The sequence below is a fragment of the Rhinolophus hipposideros genome (genome assembly GCF_964194185.1).
Source record: "Rhinolophus hipposideros genome assembly, chromosome: 11".
Classification (NCBI taxonomy): domain Eukaryota; kingdom Metazoa; phylum Chordata; class Mammalia; order Chiroptera; family Rhinolophidae; genus Rhinolophus; species Rhinolophus hipposideros.
The window spans coordinates 40,471,692-40,495,450 of NC_138057.1; the positions used below are offsets into that span (position 1 = coordinate 40,471,692).

Consider the following 23,759-nt stretch of genomic DNA (forward strand, 5'->3'; position numbering starts at 1 on the left):
TTTGGTCACGAATAGACTGCTTCCTTTTGTAACTTCTCTTTGGAAAGTTCGAAGTAATCAAGATAACTACTCTCCCCTCTCAGAAAACATTCAGGTCAGCAGAAAATATTTCTCCTGGCAACTCCTCCTTCCATTTGATATTTCCTTTCTCAGGCCTGTGGGTGTGGGTGAAAAACATATTCCAAACAAAAGTTTTCGCCTTTTCTTCTGCCTATTCACCTCCCCCTATCAGAGCAAGAGAGCTGTGGCACTAGAATTCAGATTGCAAGAATCATGTTTTCTTGCAGACACACTAAACAACAGGGATCCGAGCTTCCCTTCTATATTAGGGCGTTTAGAAGAAAGAATGCTTCCTACCCACCACCTCCCATGAAAGTATTTTTATTGTTGTCATTGATTTTGAAAGTAATACATGCTCAGTGTAATGGATATAAGAATACATGTAAAATAGAATGTGAAGGTTCCCCATAATTGGTGCTGTCATTCAAGGTGTGTGTTTTGTCAACGTAAACAGGGTGGTACTTGGCATACTGTTCTATAACCTGTTGTTTTTCACTGAATGTTTTGTAGGCTCTTTGCTATGTCAGTGTCTGCGGGTCTGTCTGCAGCATTCTTTTTTAATGACTCTATCATGTGGATGAATCAGTTGATGTGCATAGTCCTCCCTTAATGGACATTATGTCATTTCCCATTTTCTGATGTTCTAAACCTGTGTCGTTCAGTATGCTAGCCACCAGTCATGTATGGCAATTTAACTTAAGTAGAATTAAATAATGTTTAAAGATCAGTTCCTCAGTCACATTTCAAGTGCTCAGTAGCTATATGTGACTAGCACAGATGTGGAACTTTTCCATCATTGCATAAAGTTGTATTGGATGGTGTAGTTCTAAACTACTGGCTTTCAGACTTTTTTGAGTGCATATTTCCATTCCATTGTTCATCCATTCTTCATTCATTCCACAAACAATTATTGAGTGCTCCTATGTTCCCGGCACTGTGCTATCTACTTGGATGTCTCATTCATAAAACAAAAACACCTGTCCTTATAATGCTTACTTGCTACATTCTATCAGCAAAAGGTTTTGAGTACTCACTCCCCAAAATGTATATGTATCTATACCTTGTATGTGTATTCTATTATGCTGTTATGTTATAAAACATGCTCAAATAGGAATGAAAAAGAGTAAGATAAAAGTATACAGCATTTCTGAAGTAGTCTTCCTGGTTTCCACGTGAGAGCATGTTGTTCTTCATGATGCTCTTAGATGAGGCAGTTCTTCCAGTGCTGAAACTGAACTGTCACAACGTTTTAAATAGGTGGTCCGAGTTTGATATCCCTTTTAAATTAAATCTATTTCATAAAAAGACCATTTTTCCCTCTTTTTTTGGTGCTATTTATAGGCTTTTCCCTACACTGTTTGAATTTATTCTTTTACTTACATGTTCACATAGCAAGCATTTATTAACGTCATACTACATATATGCCAGGTAGGTGCCAGGAAATTGAGAGAATCAGGGTGCCTGTCTTCAAATCAGTTATTCTAATACAGGGTGTAGTGGAAATGCAGCAAAGAGGCAGAAAGCGAGATACTGTTTGGCAGCACGAAAGACACCGCTCATGAACACAAGCACCTCTTTGCTTAGTTATTGTACTTTGTTTTGAAACTTAATGGGATCACAGATTTTTCCAACATGTTCTATTTTTCTCAGTGGTATTTTCTTTCTTGGGGGAAAATATAAAATCCATTCTTAAAACCATTGATTTCAGAATATTAAAACACTGTCAATTGTCACATTAAGACTCTATGTTAAATGCTCACATTTCCATTTTTAAACTGAGATCTTAGTGTTGGGAGGGCTCTGTATAGGACAGAAGGTAAGTATAAGCAATTAGGTAGCTTCCATTGTTAGGGAGGAGAAAGCAAAATCATCTCAGCGGTGTGTGTTTATTCATGCTTTCGTTTAACAAGTATTTTAAGAATTCCTCTTATATAGAAAAAGCACTTAATTCCAAGATAAATTTCTCGCATGGGCTTTTAATTAGGGAATTCTGAAGACTACAATGGATAATAGTATTAGAGCAAACTTGGAAATGAACTGATCATGGGTTATTTTTCCTCTCTTTTAGGGCAAGTTAAAGTGTTCAGAGCTCTTTATACGTTTGAACCCAGAACTGTAAGTATTCAGTTTTTTAACTTTAAAATTGGCATAAAAACCTCTGGTGCTTTCATTTAGATACTGGCCTAAACTGCCTGCCTTTTCTTTAATAGCCCTAAATAATTCATAGGAATGGATGTTCAGTCACTGCCCACTGCAGTCCAGAGTGTGAAAGCTGAGCCCCTCAGTTGATGTGCATGCCCTTCTGCCTGGAGGTCATGTTGTCTGTCCTCTGCTGCTTCTCCCCATGCGGTGACACCACCTGATTTAAAATCACCAAGTTACCTGCATATAAAGTCTGTGACCCTGTCTTAGTCATTTTTCTGCTCATCTTCCTCTTGAACTGCTGCCTCAAACTACATTATGATGGCACCTTCTACCAACCACCCAGAACAATTTTGTATGTCTCTGCTGTATGTATTTTCTGTTGTTAGAGTTTCTGGTGTCCATCCATAAGTCCACCCATCCACCCATGGTTTAGTGAGCACTTACTGTGTGCCAGAAACTGGTCCAGGCCTTGGGGGTAGTGCAGTAACCAGAGAAAGGATGGTCTCACGGAACTCACATGCTAGTGGAGAGAGACAGAGAGTAAGTAGACAAATGAATGGGACTTCAGGGCCTGAGTCCTAGGAAGAAAAATAAGGAGGGTGAGGGGCAGCAAGGCTAAGGGAGGAAGAGTGTTCTTTTGATAAGGTGTTTATGAATGGCCTTTCTATAAAGTGACATTTGAGTAGAGTCCTGAAAGAACTGAGCGTGCAGAAGAAACAACAAGTACAAGGTGGTTGCTTAGTGACTTCTAGAAACAGCAGGGAAGACAGCAGGGCTAGGAAGGTTGTGGACAAGGAAGAGGGAGGTAGGAGATGAATTCAAGAAGATTGGGTCACGTAGGGCCTTTTGGGTCTCATTTGGAGTTTTGTCCTGGGTAAGATGGGAAGCAATTGGAGGGTTTTGAGTACAAGAGTGACTGGATAGCTAAGTTTTAGAAGAATCACTCTGTCTGAGGTGTAGACAGCCACTTAGGAGAATAAGGATGGAGGCAGGAATTCCAGGCAGGTATGAGGCAGAGAAGAAAGAAACCAAGAAGGAAACCTGTTATCATTGACTTTGTAATGTCTGTAAACTAGAGATGAGCGCCTTCCTGCCACGGGCAGCCAGCTTCCTGCCCTGGGCCCTGCTGCTCCTAGAACAGGTGGTACTGAGCAGTGATTCACTGCCGTCAGGCTGGGGCCTGCTTTCCAACCTCAAGTCTGTCATTTACCGACTGTGCACATTTACGTAACTGTATGACCGTTACCCTGTATTTGAAAATGGCAATGATGTTAAGCATCCTATGGTAGAAGATGGCTGTGAGCGTGAAATGAGATGATGCCACCAAGTGGCAGCAAGTCATACAGTTAGTGTGGGATATGTGCGTGTTCAGATTGGTTCTCCCAAGACTTTGTAAATAGAGTGTTCCTGGGACAAGAAAGGGCTTTGGTGGTGGGTAGAGGTAATTCTCAGTTTCTTATTCCTGTTGCCAAGAGGTTCCAATGGCTGGTGGAAGAGGTTCCCTCCTGTGCTGGTGAGGGTGGGGAATGGACAGTGTGACAGTCTGCGAGGGCTGCTGTAACAAAGTACCATAGACTGTAGTACTTTGTCAGCTTAACCAACAGAGAGTTATTTTCTCAGAATTCTGGAGGCTAGAAGTATGAGATCAAGGTGTCAGCAGAGTTGTTTTCTTTCTGAGGCTTTCTCCTTGGCTTGGAGATGACTGACTGTCTTTCTCCCTGTGTCCTCTGTACTTGTCTGTGTCCTGATCTCTTCTTCTTAAAAGGACACTAGTGAAATTATATTAGAGCCCACTCTAATGACCTTATTTTAACTTAATTAATTCTTTAAAGACCCTTTAAAGAATTCTTTTAAAATTCTTTTAATTCTTTTAAAAACTCCAAATACTGTCACATTTTAAGGTGAATTTGGGATAGGAGAGGAGACACAAAAAGGAAGTATGAGGCCCAGACAATGTTGTCTTTGGCCCCTGTTCACAGGGAGGGCTATCACTTCGTGTCTCTGATTGTCCAAGTCAATTATTTCCTAGGTTGCATGACCCCTGAGGTAAACAGGAGTGGGAGAAAGTAGGTGGTCATCAGCTGCCCCCCTGGGCCAGTCAATGAATAGACCATTCTTTGCTGCCTCCCTAACTCTAGAAAGGGACCTGTGTGTCCTCTTGACATGTGAAGTGACTTCTGACTGTTTTTTCTCCCCCCACCCCCATTGTGTTTATTATCACCCTTGTCCTTTCTCACTGACCTCCTCCTTTGGTTGCCCATGACTTTTAACAAATATTTTTGATTGATTGATATATTAATTACTTTAATTCACCTTCAGTTCTGCTCCAAATTAAGTCTCTCCACTGCTTTTTAATCTTAGTTATTATTGAATGCATAGGAGAAAATAGACTTTTATTAATTAGGTGTTTTTTTTTAATTAATTTTATTGGGGTGACAATTGTTAGTAAATTTACATAGATTTCAGGTGTACAATTCTGTATTACATATTAATTAGGTTTTTAAAATATTCTGTATTTTTTAATATCCCTGATCCCAAGGATCCTAGTTCTGCAGATAAATGCTGCTAATTCATCCTGTATGTACTGGGTGTTCAGTGGTTCACCCAGACTACCCCCACACTCTGCCCTTTTCCACCTCCCTTCAAAGATGTTAAAGGTAGCCTCTAGTTCTGTAGGTCTTCCTGACTGGTTAAGTGCCTGTACTTGTATTGAATATTTTGAGTATCATCCCAGAACTAGGTTAGTTTCATATTCTTTTTCTGAATGAGAATTTCTGTTGGACAATCCTGGAAGCTCAGCTTAGTCTTTCTCTCTTGTGACCAGTAGCTATCTTCTCTAGTAGGATAAATGTACCAGGGTACATCCTAAAGTGACCTGGTCTCCATGAAGTCATCGGGACCAGGCAAGATGGAAGAGCTGAGCTGGACTCAGTGGGACCATTGCTCACATGTGCAACACCCCAGGGAGGCCTGAGTCCAGTTTTTCACTACTATCCCACCCTCAGGAGTTAGGGAGAGCAATGTCCATTCTACCATTGGTGATCTACTGAACAGGTAGAACACTGAGCAGCCTGTGACTCCTGGTTCTTCTTGCCAACCCATTTCTCCTGTCGTACTTAAAGGCAAGTGAGTCCTGGCCCCACCCAGCCTTGTTTGGTTCTTATTTCTCACCCAAACCCCAATCCAATAACGTGTCATAGAGAGACCTGCTAGACTGGATAGGCCAGTGCAAAGAAGCGTTGATAGAGAGAGAACAGCATTTCCTGTGGTTAAGTGGGTTTAGTATTGATTTCTAAAAAGAAACCAGCAGTACTCTGCTCTGTCATGTAATGTTTGCTGGGCGTCTTTAGGTTTATAGCACATGTAGAGGAAGGAACCCAAGAATGGGATTCTAAAAGCTGAAGTAGGAGCCCAGCCCTGCCACTCACTAACAGTGTGATTTGTGGCAAGTTCTTCAACCTCTCTAAGCTTGGTTGAGATGGAGATTATATCCATGACCCAGCCCTGGGATGTTGTGAGGATCGAATGAGATAAAGTAGGCTTTGCAGGTATAAGGTGCTGCTGTTAGTTTTGTTGTAATGTATCATGTGGGGTGGGGTGGGGTGGGGGAAAGAATAGGTATTTTCCTTGACTACCATCTTTTATCCATGTCATGACACTATGATGACCAGTAATAGCTATGCATGACCCTTCTGTGTGAGAGAAGGCATAGTGATGGTAAAGAACAGGGACTACACAATCTGACTGTTGTAGTTCAAGTCTGGGGTCTACCACGTACTAGGTCTATGGCTTAGACAAGTTGTTCACCTATAAATGTGATGCTAAGAGTAGTACCCACCTCATAGGGTTGCTGGTGAGGGTTAAATTAGTTAATGCTTGTAAGTGTCCAGACCAATGCCTGGGACATACTGATACTACAATGTGTTAAATACAAAAATCTAAAAAGTGTTAAATAACAATATGGAGAATTTGTTTTGTTTTCCTTTTTATTAATTTTTGGGGCTCCAGGTTGACAAATATGAAAAATTTCAAAAGTATCCCACAGTTTTTTAAAATTTTCCCATAAAGTACATATTTGGAGAAACCAACAAAATTAATGTCTTGGGAATTATATGTTACCAAGAATGTATGGGACAGGAATGAGAATATACATTACCAAGTTTGTACTCATCACTATAACATCCCAGTGGCCAACAATGTACTTGTTCTGGTACCTTGTGGTTCTTCAAGGAGAGAGGAAAGGAGGAATGTGGTTAAAAACCAAAATACAAACTGGAAATAGCGAAATGCTTACTTGATTGTGTCACTATTTTCCCATTTCTGTTCCATGAATAGGATGCCAGGAATTTAAAAGTAGATCCTCATCGAACAATTTACTTTAAGTGTCCTGCAAGTGGTTTCTTAATGGAAAGTGTGAATATTGTAGGTAAAATGAATGTTCTAAAGTCATGAAGTTACCTTGTTCTCTATACTGCCACCAATGGTCTGAAAAACTTGGTAGACCACCCCCTTAGCTAGGTTAGGAAAAACTGCCCCTAGATTCATGGGAAGGAAATATTTTACCGGTAGTAAGTAGCATTGTATGTCTGGGAGCTGTGGAATAAAAAGAGAATAAACTGTCCACTCTCCTTTCTTAGGGTGAAAAAATAGTGAGACCTTTTTTCACCTGACTGAAATCAACTGCCTGTTGTTGCTGCAATTGAAAAACAAGTTTGACTTAATATGTGGCTTGTGGCAGACACCATTACTGAACAGCAGACATTAATTAAAAATCCAAAATAGCACTGAGAAGTACCAAAATGTCCGTACTTAGTGACATTTTCCAAATGATGCACTTTGCCAAACCACGCAGGACAAGAATTATTTAAAAGACATTAAGAGTTTTAACTGTTCTTGGCTTCTTATTGCCCTTGAGATAAAAGTCACATAACATAAAATTGACCACTTTAAAGTGAACAATTCAGTGGCATTTAGTACTTTCACAATGTTGTCAGCTACCACCTCTATCGAGTTCCCAAACATTTTCATCACCCCAAAAGAAAACCCCATGCCCACTGAGAACTTACTTCCCATTCTTCTGGGCTTTATTCCTTTTTTTTTTTTTTTAATGAGAAACGCTAATCGTAGGAATTTTGTGTGTGTGTGTGTGTGTGTGTGTGTGTGTGTGTGTGTGTGCTTTGTTTTTTTTGAGTTATTTGTTTGATACTTTTTCAAAATGTGCCTTTTGGTTTCAAGGGGGAATGATCTTATTAAATGAGAATGTTTAGGCAGTCTTGACTTTTATGGTTTTAGAAGGAGACCAAAACTGTAGGCAGAGATGACTTTAGGAGGATTCATTGTTAGACATAAGTGGGCAGGGTTAGCTCTTGGAGAAGTACAGAATAAGTGTGGCCCAGGATGGCTCTAAGACCAGAAAGATCTCTTCAAGGCATTGAGCTCTTTCAAAACTCCAGAAAACTTAGAGTCACTTTAGAAAAATACTTAGTTTGAACATACATTCTTTTTTTCTTCCTTTGTTACATCCTGTTTCATTCTCCACTCCCACCACTACTGTCATCTAAAGGAGAGAGAGTCAAATGGTGGTGAAATTGACAGTGACGGCCAACCTTCCCGTTATGGGGATGACCACTGTGTATAGCTGGGGCGCTATCTGTGGTAGTCAGCAAGTCCCCTTTCTGACCTCAGAGAATGATTTAGTTTACAACAGGGAAATATTTTGTTTCCCTAATCACTTTCTATATCCATCACATATTGGTAGACATATTGATCATAGATCATCAGAGCATGTTAGAGAATGATTAGAGAAAATCTTAGAGGGATTTGCTTTTTTTCTTCTGTTTCAAATGATATTAAAACGTATGTCATCAAGTCTTCATAGGTTGAAATTATTTTGCATAACTTGTGATAACGTATATGTCTAGTTACTGTAAATCAGAATGTAAATGCAAGAAATGCTTCAGGAATTTGTCTTTTAAAGGAACTCAACCATTTTTTGGTATCATTAATTATTTGCTAATTTTTATATTTGAATTTATAATGCATTTAAATATTTATATATTGTGGTTGCTTAAAGCATGATATAGCGGATATAGTCTTCATTTATATTCAGGGGTAAATAATTATAATAATCATATAGATCAGCTTTGAAACTAAATAAATTACTTGTTCAGTCATATTTACTATCCTAGTCTGTGACTGAGAGAGGAGATAAATAAATGGAAAAATAAGTGGATAAAATAATTTGTTTCACTACCATAATTTTTACTTGTATGGAATAATAACTGTGATCAGAAATAGCAAAGCCTCTTATTTAAAAAGTATTTTTTCAAGTAAAATTATGAAAGTAATAAATAACAAAATTCGGGAAAATTTCTGCACACATTTCATGCATTATTGTTACCTTATCCTATGTGAAATTTTGTGCCCTGCATTTTTCACTCAACATGACAATGTACACATCTCTCAATGATCTGAAACTCAGACTACATCGTCCTATTTACTTATTAGGTCATGCTAATAAGTGTTATCTACTGATGGGAAAAAGAAGATGTTTATTTAAAGTGCCAGGCTTTATTCAGAGAGCTTGTTGGACATTTCACTGGTACATTCCAGAGCACATACTGACTGTAATCAATGAACCCCTTAGAGCTGCTGATGGTCTGGACTGTCCGAGTTACTGCTTTATATCTTTCAGCTCTATAGCCTTATTAAAGGTTGAATTATTTATTAACTATTCTCACATATAAAATGCTCATTCTCTCTGAACATGAAGAGATAGGATAATGGTTTTCTCAAAAGAAGCAGATAGCAGATGTTGATATGAAAGTGTTTAAGGATTGACACCTAATCATTTAGGAGAGAGCCAAGTTTCTAGTTATCCTTTTATGAAAAAATACATAGCACCTTTTGAAATTTCTGCAAGAAAGAAGTTTTATTAATATTCTATTTTGATACAAAAATCACCTGCTTTCATCATGGAAGAATGAATATAAGATGTGTGTGTGGGGTGGAATCTGTATTTGTTATATATGTAAGTCTTTGAAGTTCATCATGGGAAAAATTCAGCTTTCTGTATGTGTGTTAATTCATCAGCAATGTTTTGTTAAGTGGTTTATATGCTGTTTTAAAACCACAATGTCTATAAGGATATTTTACCATTTGGAATCTATATAATTACCGTAATTATATTTTAATTCATGAAAAAAATTTACATGGAGTCAAACTTAATATATTTTTTCTTTTAGCCAGATGAATTGTACTTTGAGGAAGGTGATATTATCTACATTACTGACATGGTAAGCCCAGCTAAAATTTTGTAATACTGTGTATGAACTAAAGATGTATAATATAAGACTATTTTGTATAGCCGTAACATTATATATTTAAATGTGTATGTATATAGAAATACATATGCTCAAATCTATTGATTTTAGCACAGTTTGTAATAGCATAAGATTAAAAATAGTTGAACAAACTTTGATATATTGGAGTATTATACAGCTACAAAGAATGCAGAATATTTCTGCATACTATTGTGGGGTTATTTAAGTGAATAAAAAGCAAAATGAAAACGTGGATAGTAATGCCTTCACTTTTCGAAGAAAGGGTGAGAAGATATACATATACCTATTTCCTTCAATTTAAAAAAAAAACTCAAAAGAGAAGTCATAAAGTAAAATGTAAAAAATAGTTGCCTTTTAAAGGAAATCAGTGCGGAAAGAAAATAGAGTAGAAGACACATAGCTGGAAGATAGACTTTAAAAAATTATACCTTATTTTGGAGATTTGACTTTGGAATCAAGTAAATCTTGTAATCATATTAAATGTGTTTCAATTTATGTAAACTTTTGCATAGTTATACAATTAAATTAAATTGGTAAAAAACAAACTCTGAAAATTAAAAGCAGAATAAATCAAATGAACTTAATTGTACTCCAGGTAATTGTCATAACCACATAAAGGAACTATTCCAAGTGACTTTAAAATGTAAAACTTAGCAATTCGACTGAACATCTCTAGTAGACTATACATGAAGGACAGAAAGAACTGCCCCCCAAAATTGTAAACTGTTATTAACTACTATCTTGTTGGAGAAGTATTGGTCTTGCTGTTCTGAGTTAGTTACATGCGTATTGTGGTTCAGAGCAAGTGAGTCATTAGATCAGTGATGGTGGAAAACTAGGATTTTCAGCCTGCAAGAAAGGATATACAAATGTAAGGTCAACGAGGGTAAGTAAAAACCCTGTAGCTCTGTATTTGAATTGGATATTGTATTTTATCTAAGATAAAAAAAAAACAAAAATATTTTCTGCTCTTCCCTTTGAAAGGGCCTAGAAAAAAATGACCAACCAAGTAATAAGAAGTTATTTCCCATTAAAAGGAACAAGGCTCCTTTGAGAAATGTCTGGTACCAGGTTGGGGGCAGTTAAAGTACAAGAGACTCCCCAAACATCTTGTTTTTAGAAAGGAAGGAAGCTACCAAAGACTGCTTAGGGTCACATTGGAAAGACCAAGTTGAAGAGGCTCTCACTAGCCAAAGATAGCACAATTTGAGCGGTCAATTAGGTCAGCAATTCCCAAGGATCGAAATACATTTAATATGATTAAATTCATGAGTTCCTAATGGTACTTCAAAACAAACATCATTGGTCACCCTGAGAGAAAGTGAGGGAACCAACTTTTTATTCAGACAACTGTTAAGGAAAATAATCAGCATTCATTCTGCCTTTTCTCTATGAACTTCATCTCTGGATAACCTGGGAGCTGATGAGGGAAAGTTTCTCTTTAAAGAGATATTCTAGTTATTTAAATGAAGAATGAATGATAGACTGTTACCCATTTTGCGACGCTTATAAAATAATGGATCCAGATAATGCTATCAGTGGTTACTAACTTTACAAAAAGAGAGACCACCAGACATTATGTGTCTTTTGATGGAAGAAATCTAGACCACCTATGAAGTAATCTTGCCCAAAAAATTGAATCTGAATCTAATTAAGCCTCTAGAACTAGTGACCAATTTATAGGCAATACAGGTAACAGAGGGACACATTTTTTATAACACAGGGATTAAACAGGCAAAATCCAGACTGTTCAAAACCCTACAGAGCAGACTGGTTTTTTCAAGTATATTGTGAAGGAGTGAAAAAAATAATGGAGGGGGAGCCTGTAGACTAAAAGAGACGTGAGATCTAATCCATCAATCATATTGTGTGACCCTTATTTGGATTCCAAATTATAGGACAACTGGAAAATTTGAGTAATGATCTACATATTAGATATTAAAAAATATTGTTGAAAAAACTTGAAGCTGTAATAAAGGTATTATAATTATGTCTTTGAAAAAGTCCTTAGAGATACATACTGAAATATTTATAGATGAAATAATGTGATGTCTAGAATTCATTTCAAAATAATCTGAAGAGGAGGGAAGTTGTAGGTGGGGGTATATACTTAAATAATATTGGCCATGAGTGAATAATTCATGTAGTTGAAAATGGGTATGTGTAGCTTCATTATATTATTCATTCTACATTTGTATAGGTTTGATTTTTTTCTATAACAAAAAACTACCCCCAAAACAAAAATGAAATGAAGAGATCTTTAGAAAACAAAAAATCTTGAAGCGAAGCGAAATTAGACTAGACAAAAGAAAAAAAATCCTATAGTCTATAAACTAAATGTAATCTTTTTTTTTTTCATTTGTATTATTTCTGTTCGATTTGTTTGATTGTTGAGGCTCTGTGATGAAGTGGATTTGATTTATTGCAGGCTGATGTGTGAATATTTGTAGTTTAGTGATAAGGGGAATGGACATCCATAACTAGTGAATGAGGAAGCTTGATCTTTGTGACCAGGGTCAGTGGACATTTTGTACAGCAAGTAACCTCCACGAGCCAAGTGGTTTTTAAAAAATGATTGAATGTAAACTGGACTTGGTGCCACTTAATTTAACTCTTCTTTCACCAGACTGATACCAATTGGTGGAAAGGCACCTCCAAAGGCAGGACTGGACTAATCCCGAGCAACTATGGTAAGCTTGGCCGTGGTGGCTGGACTATACTCTGCACTTTCAAGTATGTGTTTCCCTGGGTTTTCTGCTCGCAGCAGTGGCTGAGAAATCACTGGAGTTGTTGCCAATCTAGGACATTTTCTCCTCCATGAGCCTCCTGTTAATAGAAGGGTCATAGACACCAGAGGGGCTTGAGCCTTGACTCCTTAGCTTAAGAAAATGCATTGTAGCATAAAAGAGACTTTCGTAGAAATTAGAATAAAGGAAAAAGAGCACAGGATTGATAAACAAGGGTCCTGGGTTCTAATCCTTTTTCTTCCACTTCCTAATAATAAGGGACCTTAGTGAAGGCGCTGAACTGCTACCTCTGGGGTTGTTTCTCCATCTGTATAATGTGAAGGTTTGAGTTAAATCGCTTTCCTTGGTTTTAGGGCCATACCATTCTGGATTTACAGACTTGAAACACTTTTACACTCCTTAGACCTTTGAAATCCCAAATATACCTCTATCGTGTACTCCATTTCAGAGAGTGTGACATGGTCACACACACTGAGGATATAAAATGTTCCTCTGTTGCTTTGAATCCCCTGTAGCCAAAGGAGTGTCCAGTTACAGCCCTTTATGGAGGGTGGGGGTGGTTCTGAAGTCTTCATGTGGTCACTCCTGCCGATTCTAGGATAACAGTGAACACACCTTCCTTGGAGGCTGGTAGGTATACTGATTGCCCTTTCTGAATTCAGGAAGCAAAATACTTTCCCCGCACCCCACCCCTCACATGCACACACACAAGGCCAATGATTATTTTCAGCTGGATGGTGTTTTCATGGATGGTGTTTTTATGGAATGTAAAAATGAACATCAAATGCGTTCTTTTGCTTTCTTTTTTTTAACGGAGGGCACAGCTCACAGTGGCCCATGTGGGGATCGAACCGGCAACCTTAGTCCTACCAGCACCATGCTCTAACCACCTGAGCTAACCAGCCACCCCTTCTTTTGCATTTTTGTGATTCAATTTGTTTATTAAATACTTGAATAAACTGGTGTGCAGGCCATGGATCTGTTTCTTTTGTTTATACTTCCAGTTCATTGCTGCGTTATTGTGTTACTGCTTAGCTTCGTTTCATTTAACACATAATTCAGCTTCTTTTAAAGCAGGAAGCATCAATTTGGTTTTCTGCTATTTTTTCCCCCTACATTAAATAAGGGAAGCTGAACTGTGGAAGGCCCTGGCACTATGGAAGCTCGGGGACTGTAAAGGCTTCAATGAATCATTTGGTGACATTGGGTTTGCACTTTTTCTTTTCAATCTAGTGGCTGAGCAGGCAGAATCCATTGACAATCCATTGCATGAAGCTGCAAAAAGAGGTAGGTGTGATTCTTTTTTTATTGAGATAGTGCAGTGAAGCACACAGGTTTTAATTATATAGTTTGTTGACTTTTGACAAATGTAGACACCCACGTAACCAGCACCCAGATCAAGATCTAGAACATGCTATCATCCCAGAAAGTTCCCTTCCTAGTTAAATCCCTGCCTCCCCCAGAAGCAATCTCTGTTCTGCTTTCTGTCATCCTAGAGAGATAAATGTAATTTTAATTTTAAAATGTCAGTCAACAAATACTTTGGGTACTTTGGGTACCCCCGTGCTCAGTGGTGAGTGGAAAGGCATGGTCTGTTATTCCCAGAGCTCAAAGTCTGGAAAGGGAGAGATGCGTGTAACAGAATAAGATGGTGTGATAAGTACAACAGTGAAGTGTGTTTCCTATGAACAGGCTAGAGAGGCTAGAATGAGTAACAGGAAGGCAGGAGGGTGGGGCCTTCTTGGAAGTACAGCATTTAGGAGTGTTGGTATTGTGCAAGTGTATATGTAAGGGTAGAGTTGGGGAGGGAGGGAGCAACAGGATGGGCCTTCCTGGGTCTTTATCCTGTAGGTCAGTGGTTCTCCACTGAGGGTAATTCCTCCTTCCACACGCCTGGACATTTGGCAGTATCTGGAGACATTTTGACTGTCGTGACTGGGGATATGCCACTGGCACCATTTGGGTAGAGGCTGGGGACGTGCTAAATTTCCTACAGTGCACGGGACAGCCCTTAGAGAATTCTCCAGCCCCAAATGTCAATAGGGCTGCTGTTGAGAAACTGCAGTAGATAATGGGGAGTTTTTGCAAGGCCTCGGTGAGGTCTCCTTCATTCTGCTTTAGATCTTTTTGAAATCTGAATATGCAAAAGGAAATTATTGACTTAGGATTGTGCATAAGTAGAACTATGAAATTGGCATTTAAAACATTTTTCTGTGAATTAGATATTCAGGGCATTAGCCAGAGGATTTTAAATCACTAGTTATACTTTAACATATGATAACAGCAGCTTTGAATAGGTTATTTAGTATTTTTTTTCTTGTAAGACCTTAAAGTGCATTTTAAATACGGATATGAGTAGTGTTTTTTTGTTCTTAGGTTTGACTGTTTTTTCCCCAGGTTCCAGGAATTCAGAGAGAAAAAAAAAAACACAGAAAAAAGAAAAAAAAATATATATATTTTTAGAATAAAAATAACTTAAGTAGACCCATTTAGTCAACTCATCCCATAAACCTGCCATTAAAAATTGATGTTAATGCCTTCCATTAATAAACTGGAAGTAAAAAATGTACCATAAAAAATGCATTATTGGGCAGGTCTTAATTTAAGAACTTCTGATTAATCCATTGCAAATGGAAATTTATGCAGGATGAAATCGATTGAAAAGCAAAACAAAAAACAAAACCCTTTTTCTTCTGTTTTTATAAATGTAAAATTTTTTCAGGCAACTTGAGCTGGTTGAGAGAGTGTTTGGACAACCGAGTCGGTGTTAATGGTTTAGACAAAGCTGGAAGCACTGCCTTATACTGGGCTTGTCACGGGGGCCACAAAGGTATTACATTTTGTTTGTTACCATAAATGTCTGTGCTACTGAAAAATGTGCTTCATCTAAGGGAGTCAGATTTACAGAAGTGAAATAAAAATTGGTTCTTCTTTTTAAATCCTTTGGAACATCAGCCAAAAGCCTTGTTCCTGGAAGCTTTGTAAAACAGTAGGTAGAATGTGATCAGTGATTGCTACAGGACTTCTTTCATTTGAAAGAGTGGAAGCTTCTTTTCCTCAATCAGACCTGGAACAGTTACAGGAGAACAGCAGTGATATAAAAACAAACCCCATTATCTAATCTTACAGAAGAAAGGGGCAGAATTGATTCCTCTAGCTTAACTTTTCCTATGATATGCTTTTATGTTTTACATTTTAAGTTTAATGCAAACTGTTAGATTCAGGAAAAAGCATTTGCTTGAGTTAGTGATTTAGTTGATAACTTTCTATGTTATAATCAATTATAATAATGGCAAATGGACTTTCTAGATGTATTTCAGCCTGGCCAAAAATCCACCACACCCACTCTCTTTCTGTGTCTCTCTATAACACACACACACACACACACACACACACACACACACACACACGCAAAATAATTCCAAGAATGAGAAACAAAGAACCCAACAAATTAAATAGCATAGCTGAAGGGAAATGTATGGTTGTCTCCCAAAAGAAACGCATATTATTTTAGCTAATAAATACAAATTAGTAATATAAATATTAAGTATCATAGCTAATGTAAATTTTTTTAATAATAGATGTCATGTGAAAATACAAAAACTAAATTATTTGAAAAAAAATTTCCCTGAGTAAAACTATCTGTTAGAGTCTTAAGTCTTTTATTTACATAATATTTGAAAAATTTCTTGTAAGGATTTTCTTGAAGATTCTTCTAAAGAATCTTCCTTTTAAAATTTATTATTTGTAGTCTTGTCAGACTTTTACTTTGCATTCTTAAAAAATATCTTTTCTATTTGAATTTCAGATATAGTAGAAGTGCTATTTACTCAACCAAACATTGAACTGAACCAACAGGTGAGACTGCTTACATGGAAGTGATTTAACACCCCTGCATTGTTCTCTCTCTGTGACTTGTGGGCATGAAAAATAACATTAGTGTCTTGAACTGACCTTTTCCCATTTATTGTCTTTCATTAAATTTTTAATCAAAATGTTACAAGCACATAGTTTAAAAATAATTATTATTATACTAAAGTTCAAATTGTTTAAAGCCCAAAATGCCTACTGAGCTCCTCGTATGTCATCACTTTTGGCTTTTAGCTCTTTCTTCTTACCTCATGTTACTAAGGAAACTGTCTCATAATTTATCATCTCCATATGTATTTTGAAATCCTATCTGGTAGGTGAAGGTTTAAGCTTGTCAGCTGCCCAACTCTCATCTTCCAGCACCCAGCACCCCACCTTGCCTCCTCTGGTCCTCCCATTGTATCATGTCATAATTTATGGTTATATTGTAGAACTTTTTTGTTTTTGTACTTCCTAACATTTATTAGCTTCTTTTTTTTGTATCTCACAAAAACTCCTATACTGTTTTATATTCTCATGACATATTTTCTCAAAATGTGTAACATCATCAATTGCTTTCTTTTTCTCCCTGGAATTCTACTTCTTGAAGCTCTCCATCCTCATTCTTTAATCTGAACAACTACGTAGGTCTCAGCTGCCCTTTGCTGTCTCCCTGGGAAACCCTTCACCTCTTTGCTGTGTTGTGTCTTCACTTTTCTGCACCCTATGTCTTCCATTTGTTGAACATCTTCAAGTAGATTCTTGAGAAAGAGGAGCTTGGGATTGATTATTTGGCTCTCAGAATTCTGGGTTAAAAATGACTTTCCTCAGAATTTTTGCAGACATAGCTCTATGGTATTCTAGTTTCTAGCCTTGCTCTCAAGACGTTTGATGCCATTTTGATTCCCATTCTTTTGGTGTGTGTTCTGCTTTTTCTTTTGATTGGAATCTTTAACTTTGGCGTTCTAAAATTTCACAGTGATGAGCTTTTGTGTGGATCTTTTTGTGGTGAGCTTTCTCAGCCTGGAAAAATATCTTGTATTATTTCTTTTATAGTCTTTATGACCAGTTTTTTGACCATTTTCTTTGTTCTTTGGTTCTGAATGCCCAGATTGGACCTCTTAGGTTGGATCTCAAATTTTCTTAGTTTTTCTGAGATTTTTCTCACCTTTATCTTTGTTTTATTTTGGTTACCTTTTTAATTCTCCAGAGCTCTGTGTTAGTTTTCTATTGCTATGTAACAAATTGCTACAAACATAGCAGCAACATAAAATAGCACCCACTTACCTTACATTTTCTGTAGGCCAGAAGTCTGGTCATGGCATAGATGGATTCTCTGCTCAGGTCTCCCAGGCTGGAATCAAGGTATTGGCTAGAGCAGAGTTCTCATCTGGAGCTCACATCCTATTCCAAGCTCATTCAGGTTGCCAGGAGAATTGAGTTTCTTGTACCTGTTAATGTGCCCCTCAACTTTCAGAGACCACCCTTCTCGTAGGCAGTTCACAACATGGCTATTTCCTTTTCAAGGGCAGCAGGAAATTGTGTCGCTAACACTATACCTTTTTTTGGGAAGTGGCACACCTGATTAGGTTAGGCCCACCAAGTATAATTTACCTTTTGATGAACTCAACATCAACTGATTAGAAACCCAGTTGTGGGAGTGATATTCTGTTATATTCACTGATCTCACCTATATTCAAGGGGAGGGAATTATACAGGAGTTGTGTGCCAGGGGCAGGGGTCTTAGGGACCATCTTAGAATTCTGTTTACCCCAAGCTCTTTCTTTTACTCTGATTCTTATCTTTAAATAGCATCTTTTTCGTATTTCATTGTGCAATATAATCTTATATTGCGGATATGTTAATTATAGCTTTTCAAAACATTTTCTGCTATTCACAGTATAGTCTCTTTTTCCTCAGAGATTCATTTATTTTGTTTGTTTTGGTCTTTCTTCAATATGGGAGACTTTCTTCAAATACCTAGTGTCTTTGTTTATCTATTCATATTTAAGTGTTATTGTAAGCTCTGTGTCCTTATGGGTCTTGTTGGCTGGTGGGTTTTCCACAGGGTGAAGTGGTGAGGTCTTGGCTGTTTTTCTGGGTTGTACCCAGATGCCAGTATGAGTACCCACTCCGTCTCTTGCATGTGGGGCTGTTCAGCTTCACCAAAGAAGTAAGCTCCAGCCTCCTACTTGGGGGTACATACTAGACTGTACACATTGGGTCAGGAGGGTAGGTAAAGGCAGCTGGGAGAGTGGTCTTACTGCTCAGTTTGTAAGTTTTTCACCTACCCCCTGCTTTTAGTTCCTGGCCTTATTGCACCTTCTCTTGTACCTAGAGCTTGGAAACTATCTGGTTAATTTCTTGACAGGGTAATTCTACCACCTGTACTGGCTCATCTGGCAGCAGGGAGAGAGGCAGGTGATCTGGGGTTCTGGGATTACTCCTTATAAGCACTCATCCAGTTTTCACCCCCATGCCTCATTCCTGCTCCAGTGTCTCCCAGTATCTCCAGTTCCCAATTCATGCGAGATTTCTGTGGGGGCAAGTGGTCTTCCTCTGCGGGCATCTGGACTTCCACTGGTGCTCTGCCGCCGCAGTTTCTGCTCCAACATCCCATTTCATCTCCCAGAATGACTCCTCTCTCATCTCTTGAGTCTCCTTTCCCTCATTGGAATTTTACACGATTTTATAACTTTGTTCTCATTTTAGGTTTACTTAGAATAAGCCTAAATTCATGTGTATTTTCAGACTGCCCTCTCTTTTAAAAAAATGCTACTTTCTCTTTTTATCACAATAGAACAAGTTGGGAGACACAGCTTTGCATGCTGCTGCCTGGAAGGGTTATGCAGATATTGTCGAGTTGCTTCTGGGAAAAGGTAAAGTGTGTGTTGAGTTTATCTGGTCTTTGCTTACCCTGAAAAATAGGCTACATCCAGTTATACAATTTGAAAGAATAGAAAGAGAATTGTCTCCTTATGCTCCTTATTTTAAAACTGGGATTTTAACCTCTAGTCTGTATCACAGTTATTATGCTAAGATGAAACTACTGTGGTGATTTGTGTAAGTTTTTAATTTTAAATTAAAACTCTGGCAAGCCTCAAAATTATGTATATTAATTTTAGTAAGAACTTACTGTACATTTCTGCAGAACTAAAGGGCCTTAGAAGGAAGGTGTGTGTGTGTGTGTGTGTGTGCGCGCGTGTGTGTGTGTACATATAGAGGAGATCCTCTCTGAGAAAACTGTATGCGTAAAGTTGCTGAGGCCGCTGCTCTCACAGGAAAGCCTTGATACAGAAGAAAGACGGCTGTGACTGCACTGTCTTGCTTTGAACTGAGCAGATGCTAGATGGACAGAGAATGAAAGAAAAATCTCTTGATTCCTGGTTTTACACAAGTCAGAGGGAACAGTGATATCATAGACTGACCATCTATTGATCCATTTGTCCCACAAATATTAATTAACCCTTACCGAGGGCCAGGCATATCACCCCATAGTACACCCTGGTTCAGAAGGCTGTAGTATAAGATGCTTGAGTCCCCAAGCCACATGTTATATGGACTCACAATCATTAGGGCTCCTTGGAGGATTGTTGTGGGATATATTAGAGGAAATATTTTTGATTTAAAGTATGTTGATAATGTAAACTTTAGGTCTAAAAGATCAGATACTCTGGGTACCACTGTAGTGGCCCCCCTGTCCCCCCAAGGTTATGCTGAAAGCTATGCCGTCTGCTATGGCAGCAGCCACTGGCCACATGTGCTCCTGAGCCCTTGAAATGAGACTATTCTGAACTGAGATGTGCTGTAAGTGTAAAATGCACCCCAGATTTTGAAGACTTAGTAATAATTTTTATAATAATTATTACTGTCATAATAATGTTTATAATGGTTACATGATAAAGTGATAACATTTCAGGTATACTGGGTAAAATAAAATATTAAAATGAATTTTACTTTTGAAAAATGTGGACACTAGAAAATTGAAAATTACATATATGGCTCACACTGTATTCTTCCTGGGCAGCGGAGATTAAGAGGGACACAGGAAATGGTTGTTTCTTCTCTAGCATGACTGTCTCTGAACATTTCCTGTTCTAACGGAAATCATGTTTATGAGTACAAAAGTGTAATTTAATGTAAAATGTAATTAGTCCCAGAACTATTAACCCTCAAGATTTTTGTACTATAGCAGAATGAGAGAATGAGGTTTTCCATATAACCCTAACCGTGGGTAGATCTAATTCTGTTCAGGAGAAAGATTTTCACACACGATTGCCATATTCCTAATTAACCATACTATTTTTTCCAACTCAATATTTTTGTTCCTTTACGTTTTAGGACATTTATTTTGTGTTTGTTGAAGAGGATATGGTTGCAAAGAAAATGGTATTCTCATACACTGTGGCAGCAAGTTTAAATTTGTAAAGCCTTCTTAGATAGCAGTCTGACAGTAGCTAGCAGAATTAAAAATGTACATATTCTTACATTTCAGCACTACTTCTAGGAAACCATCCTTCAGAAATGTATATAAATAGAGATATTGTTCTAGGAGGCAGTATTGTTTATGATAATGAAAAATAGGAATAGCCTAAATGCCACTCAATAGAGGATTGATTAAATAATATTTGGAACATCCACAAAATGGAATACTAATAAACATTTAAATAGATTGAATTATAAGTACGCGTACTACTAAGAAGTATCATTATAGATTGTTAAGTTAAAAAAACTCTTGGAGTCAAAAGGTACAAACTTCCAGTTATAAAATAAGTCCCGGGGATGTAATGCACAGCATGGTGACTAGGGTTAGTACTGTATTACATATTTGTAAGTTGCAAAGAGACTAGATCTTAAAAGTTCTCACATTAAACAAAATTTGTCACTACGTATGGTGAAGGATGTTAACTAGACTTATTATCATGTCACATTATATACAGATATCGAATCGTGATGTTGCATACTTGAAACTAGTATCTGTCAATTGTGCATCAATTCCACAATCAGATTACAAGATCAATACATGTAGTATGATTTTGTGTGTATGTACATATGTCTGTGAATGCGTTCATGCATGTAAGGGAGACGAAACTGATGCCCACTTGTTGGGAATGGTTACCTTTGGAGAAGATGGAAAATGGGGAAAGACAGGGTTTTTTGGAGGATGAAATGGTACATATACTTTTGTTCAGCATACTTCTGTATTTTTGAATCTTTAATGATGAGAATGAATTCATGAATTATGATGTGACCTTTAACAATAAAGAGAAGGAAAAAAGTAGAAGATGGGCTACAGGAACTACGAATTAATTTCCTCTGGGTTTTATTATGTTACTATTCTGCAATTTGCATGAGAGTATACTTACAGAAATAAAATATTAATCCCCTTGAGCTCATCCTCCATGGTCTTTTCTAAAGACCTCAAACAGAAAAAGAGGCAAAGGGCATATTGAATTTAATCTCCAAATACTCATGCTGAGGCACATGTAGCTATTGGGGTCTGATTTAAGATTTACCATAGAGATGGTAAACTCACTGAAAAGTTCCCATGAAATTCTATAGGGACTCGAAGGGAAGGCTATATTTTGATTGTGCATAATTATCACAGGTGCAGCAACAAACTCCCTGATTAAAGATGCCAAATACACTATTATGGTTTTGAGAAAGATTTTCTGCTTTGAAAAAGTTTATTACTTCTGGGCCAGAAAGTTTCTCCAGTGTTGCCAAAAGTGATTAGTTTTGGTGGAAAGAAGATTGGCTGCTACTATAGTCTTCAAAAACATCTAATTTACTTTTGCTTTGTTGGGGAAGGTGCTAGGACAGACTTAAGAAACAATGAGAAGAAGCTGGCCCTGGACATGGCTACTAATGCTGCCTGTGCAACTCTCCTGAAAAAGAAACAGGGAACAGGTATTTGGATTTAACTCATCTTTCATCCTATGATGCCATCATGACTAAGATTTATCAACTTAATATTGGGGGGAAAATTTTCTTAATAGACTCTTCAGGTGTTTCTGAAGTTAGATTTTATATTTTTGGTCTAAATCAGAACCTCTGACACAGAAGAATACACTCATGAAAACAAAATTGAAGAGACATTAATCTTTTACTAATTTTTGTTTATTTCCTTTGTTTCTTAGAATCAGATTCTAATCACCTTGCTTTCCATTACACAGTCCTTATCAGAGAATCATGGTCTGTCTCCTCTTTTCAGATATGTTTTTCATGAGTGGTTATCTCTAAACATTTTTTAAATTAAGCACTTAACAGCTCCATGATTATGTTTGTTTCTATTTTAAATGAGGGTATCATTAAAGTATAATCTAAGTTATCCTAGACTCTGCAAACATTTTGGCATTTATTTATAGTACTAGGGGTGGTGTTTAAAGATGAAGTTTAGGTGTACATTCTTAAAGATAAAAAACAGCTATTGATGTGGGAGAATAGGTTTGAAAAAAATGGAAAGTGTGTGTGTTTTGAAAAGGTGTTAAAGAAAAGGTGTTAAAGACGCCTGCGTTATTCATAATTCATGAGACTGGATGTTTATTAGTCTATTGACTGTGTCCCCCCAGAATCACTCTAATGTCGTGGTTCCTGAAAGAAATGCTGGGAGGGTGTGTCTTGAACTCTTCTTGCTGAGGGAGTGTCTCAGAAATATTGTCCTCACCTATCATCAAATTCCCATCATAGCTCTCTGCACGAATCTGGTTTTCCTTTTACTCCTTTATTCCAGCTATGTGTTTGTTCCAGCTTCTTATTTCTTTTATTGATAAGTTCAGTTCAGATATATAGTGTAAACCATTAAGAAGTTTGGGACTCCTTAATTATTTAAGCCATGATTCCTCACTGGCAGAGCAAATCTTTCTTTAATTATGCATCCTTACATGGAATAGATTCTACTGAGTGAGAAAGCGCTTACCATCTGAGTGGTGCTCCCCAGCTCTATTTTGACTGAGAAACTATATTTGCAGCCATGGGGGAGAGACGCTTTTACTTGAAGTGAACCTCCTGCTCCTTGCTGTCTTGGTTGGGTCACAAAGCTGGATTGTGGCCTAACTTCCTTTTTCTGCCACTGACTTCCTGTTGCTATATCGGTACCTTCAGAATGTGCTGACTATGGAGGAAGGTTTCTCACGAGCTGAAGGTTATCAGAATCTTGTGCATAGTATGAGCTTGATGGTGATAGGCAAGGAAAATATCCCACCTGCTCAGACCACCGAGAGCTGCACCCAGAGGGCTCGACATGAGCAGCTGGAGCTGGCAGAGGCAGGTGGCAAATTCTTCTCTTTATCCCTCACCTTTGTGGTCTTTGTAAATTGGCACTAGGAGGTTGGGTGGTCCTCTTTTTCTCTCTTCACTTCAAGGGTTGTTAGTCTGCCCTCCTAAATTTGTACTGATTAGATAATGGATTCATTAAAGAGGTTATCTTGGGGACTGGCACACAGAGCCAAGAAGTGAATTTTTGTATTTTGATTTTCATGTTACCCTCTTCTCTGTTTTTTTTTCTTGCTTTATTCTCCCAATCATCCAGTTTAAAAAGTTTTAATTTGTATTTTGATCCTAGTTGGAATGAGAATTTGAATATTGGGCCAGATAGCTAATTGCCAGCATGAAC

The 23,759-nt window shown here is 37.6% G+C and overlaps 1 protein-coding gene across 2 annotated transcripts in view; it reads left to right on the forward strand.

The window, feature by feature from the left end:
- The window catches only part of OSTF1 (osteoclast stimulating factor 1), a 47,603-nt gene that overhangs the window by 19,408 nt on the left and 4,436 nt on the right, over nt 1-23,759 (forward strand). For both annotated transcript variants that reach the window (XM_081066504.1, XM_081066505.1), the window contains exons 2-9: nt 2,129-2,175; nt 9,450-9,500; nt 12,175-12,238; nt 13,529-13,582; nt 15,018-15,125; nt 16,104-16,153; nt 18,945-19,023; nt 21,956-22,054. In XM_081066504.1, coding sequence (XP_080922630.1) covers nt 2,129-2,175; nt 9,450-9,500; nt 12,175-12,238; nt 13,529-13,582; nt 15,018-15,125; nt 16,104-16,153; nt 18,945-19,023; nt 21,956-22,054 — 552 coding nt within the window. The remainder of the gene's footprint in view (nt 1-2,128; nt 2,176-9,449; nt 9,501-12,174; nt 12,239-13,528; nt 13,583-15,017; nt 15,126-16,103; nt 16,154-18,944; nt 19,024-21,955; nt 22,055-23,759) is intronic.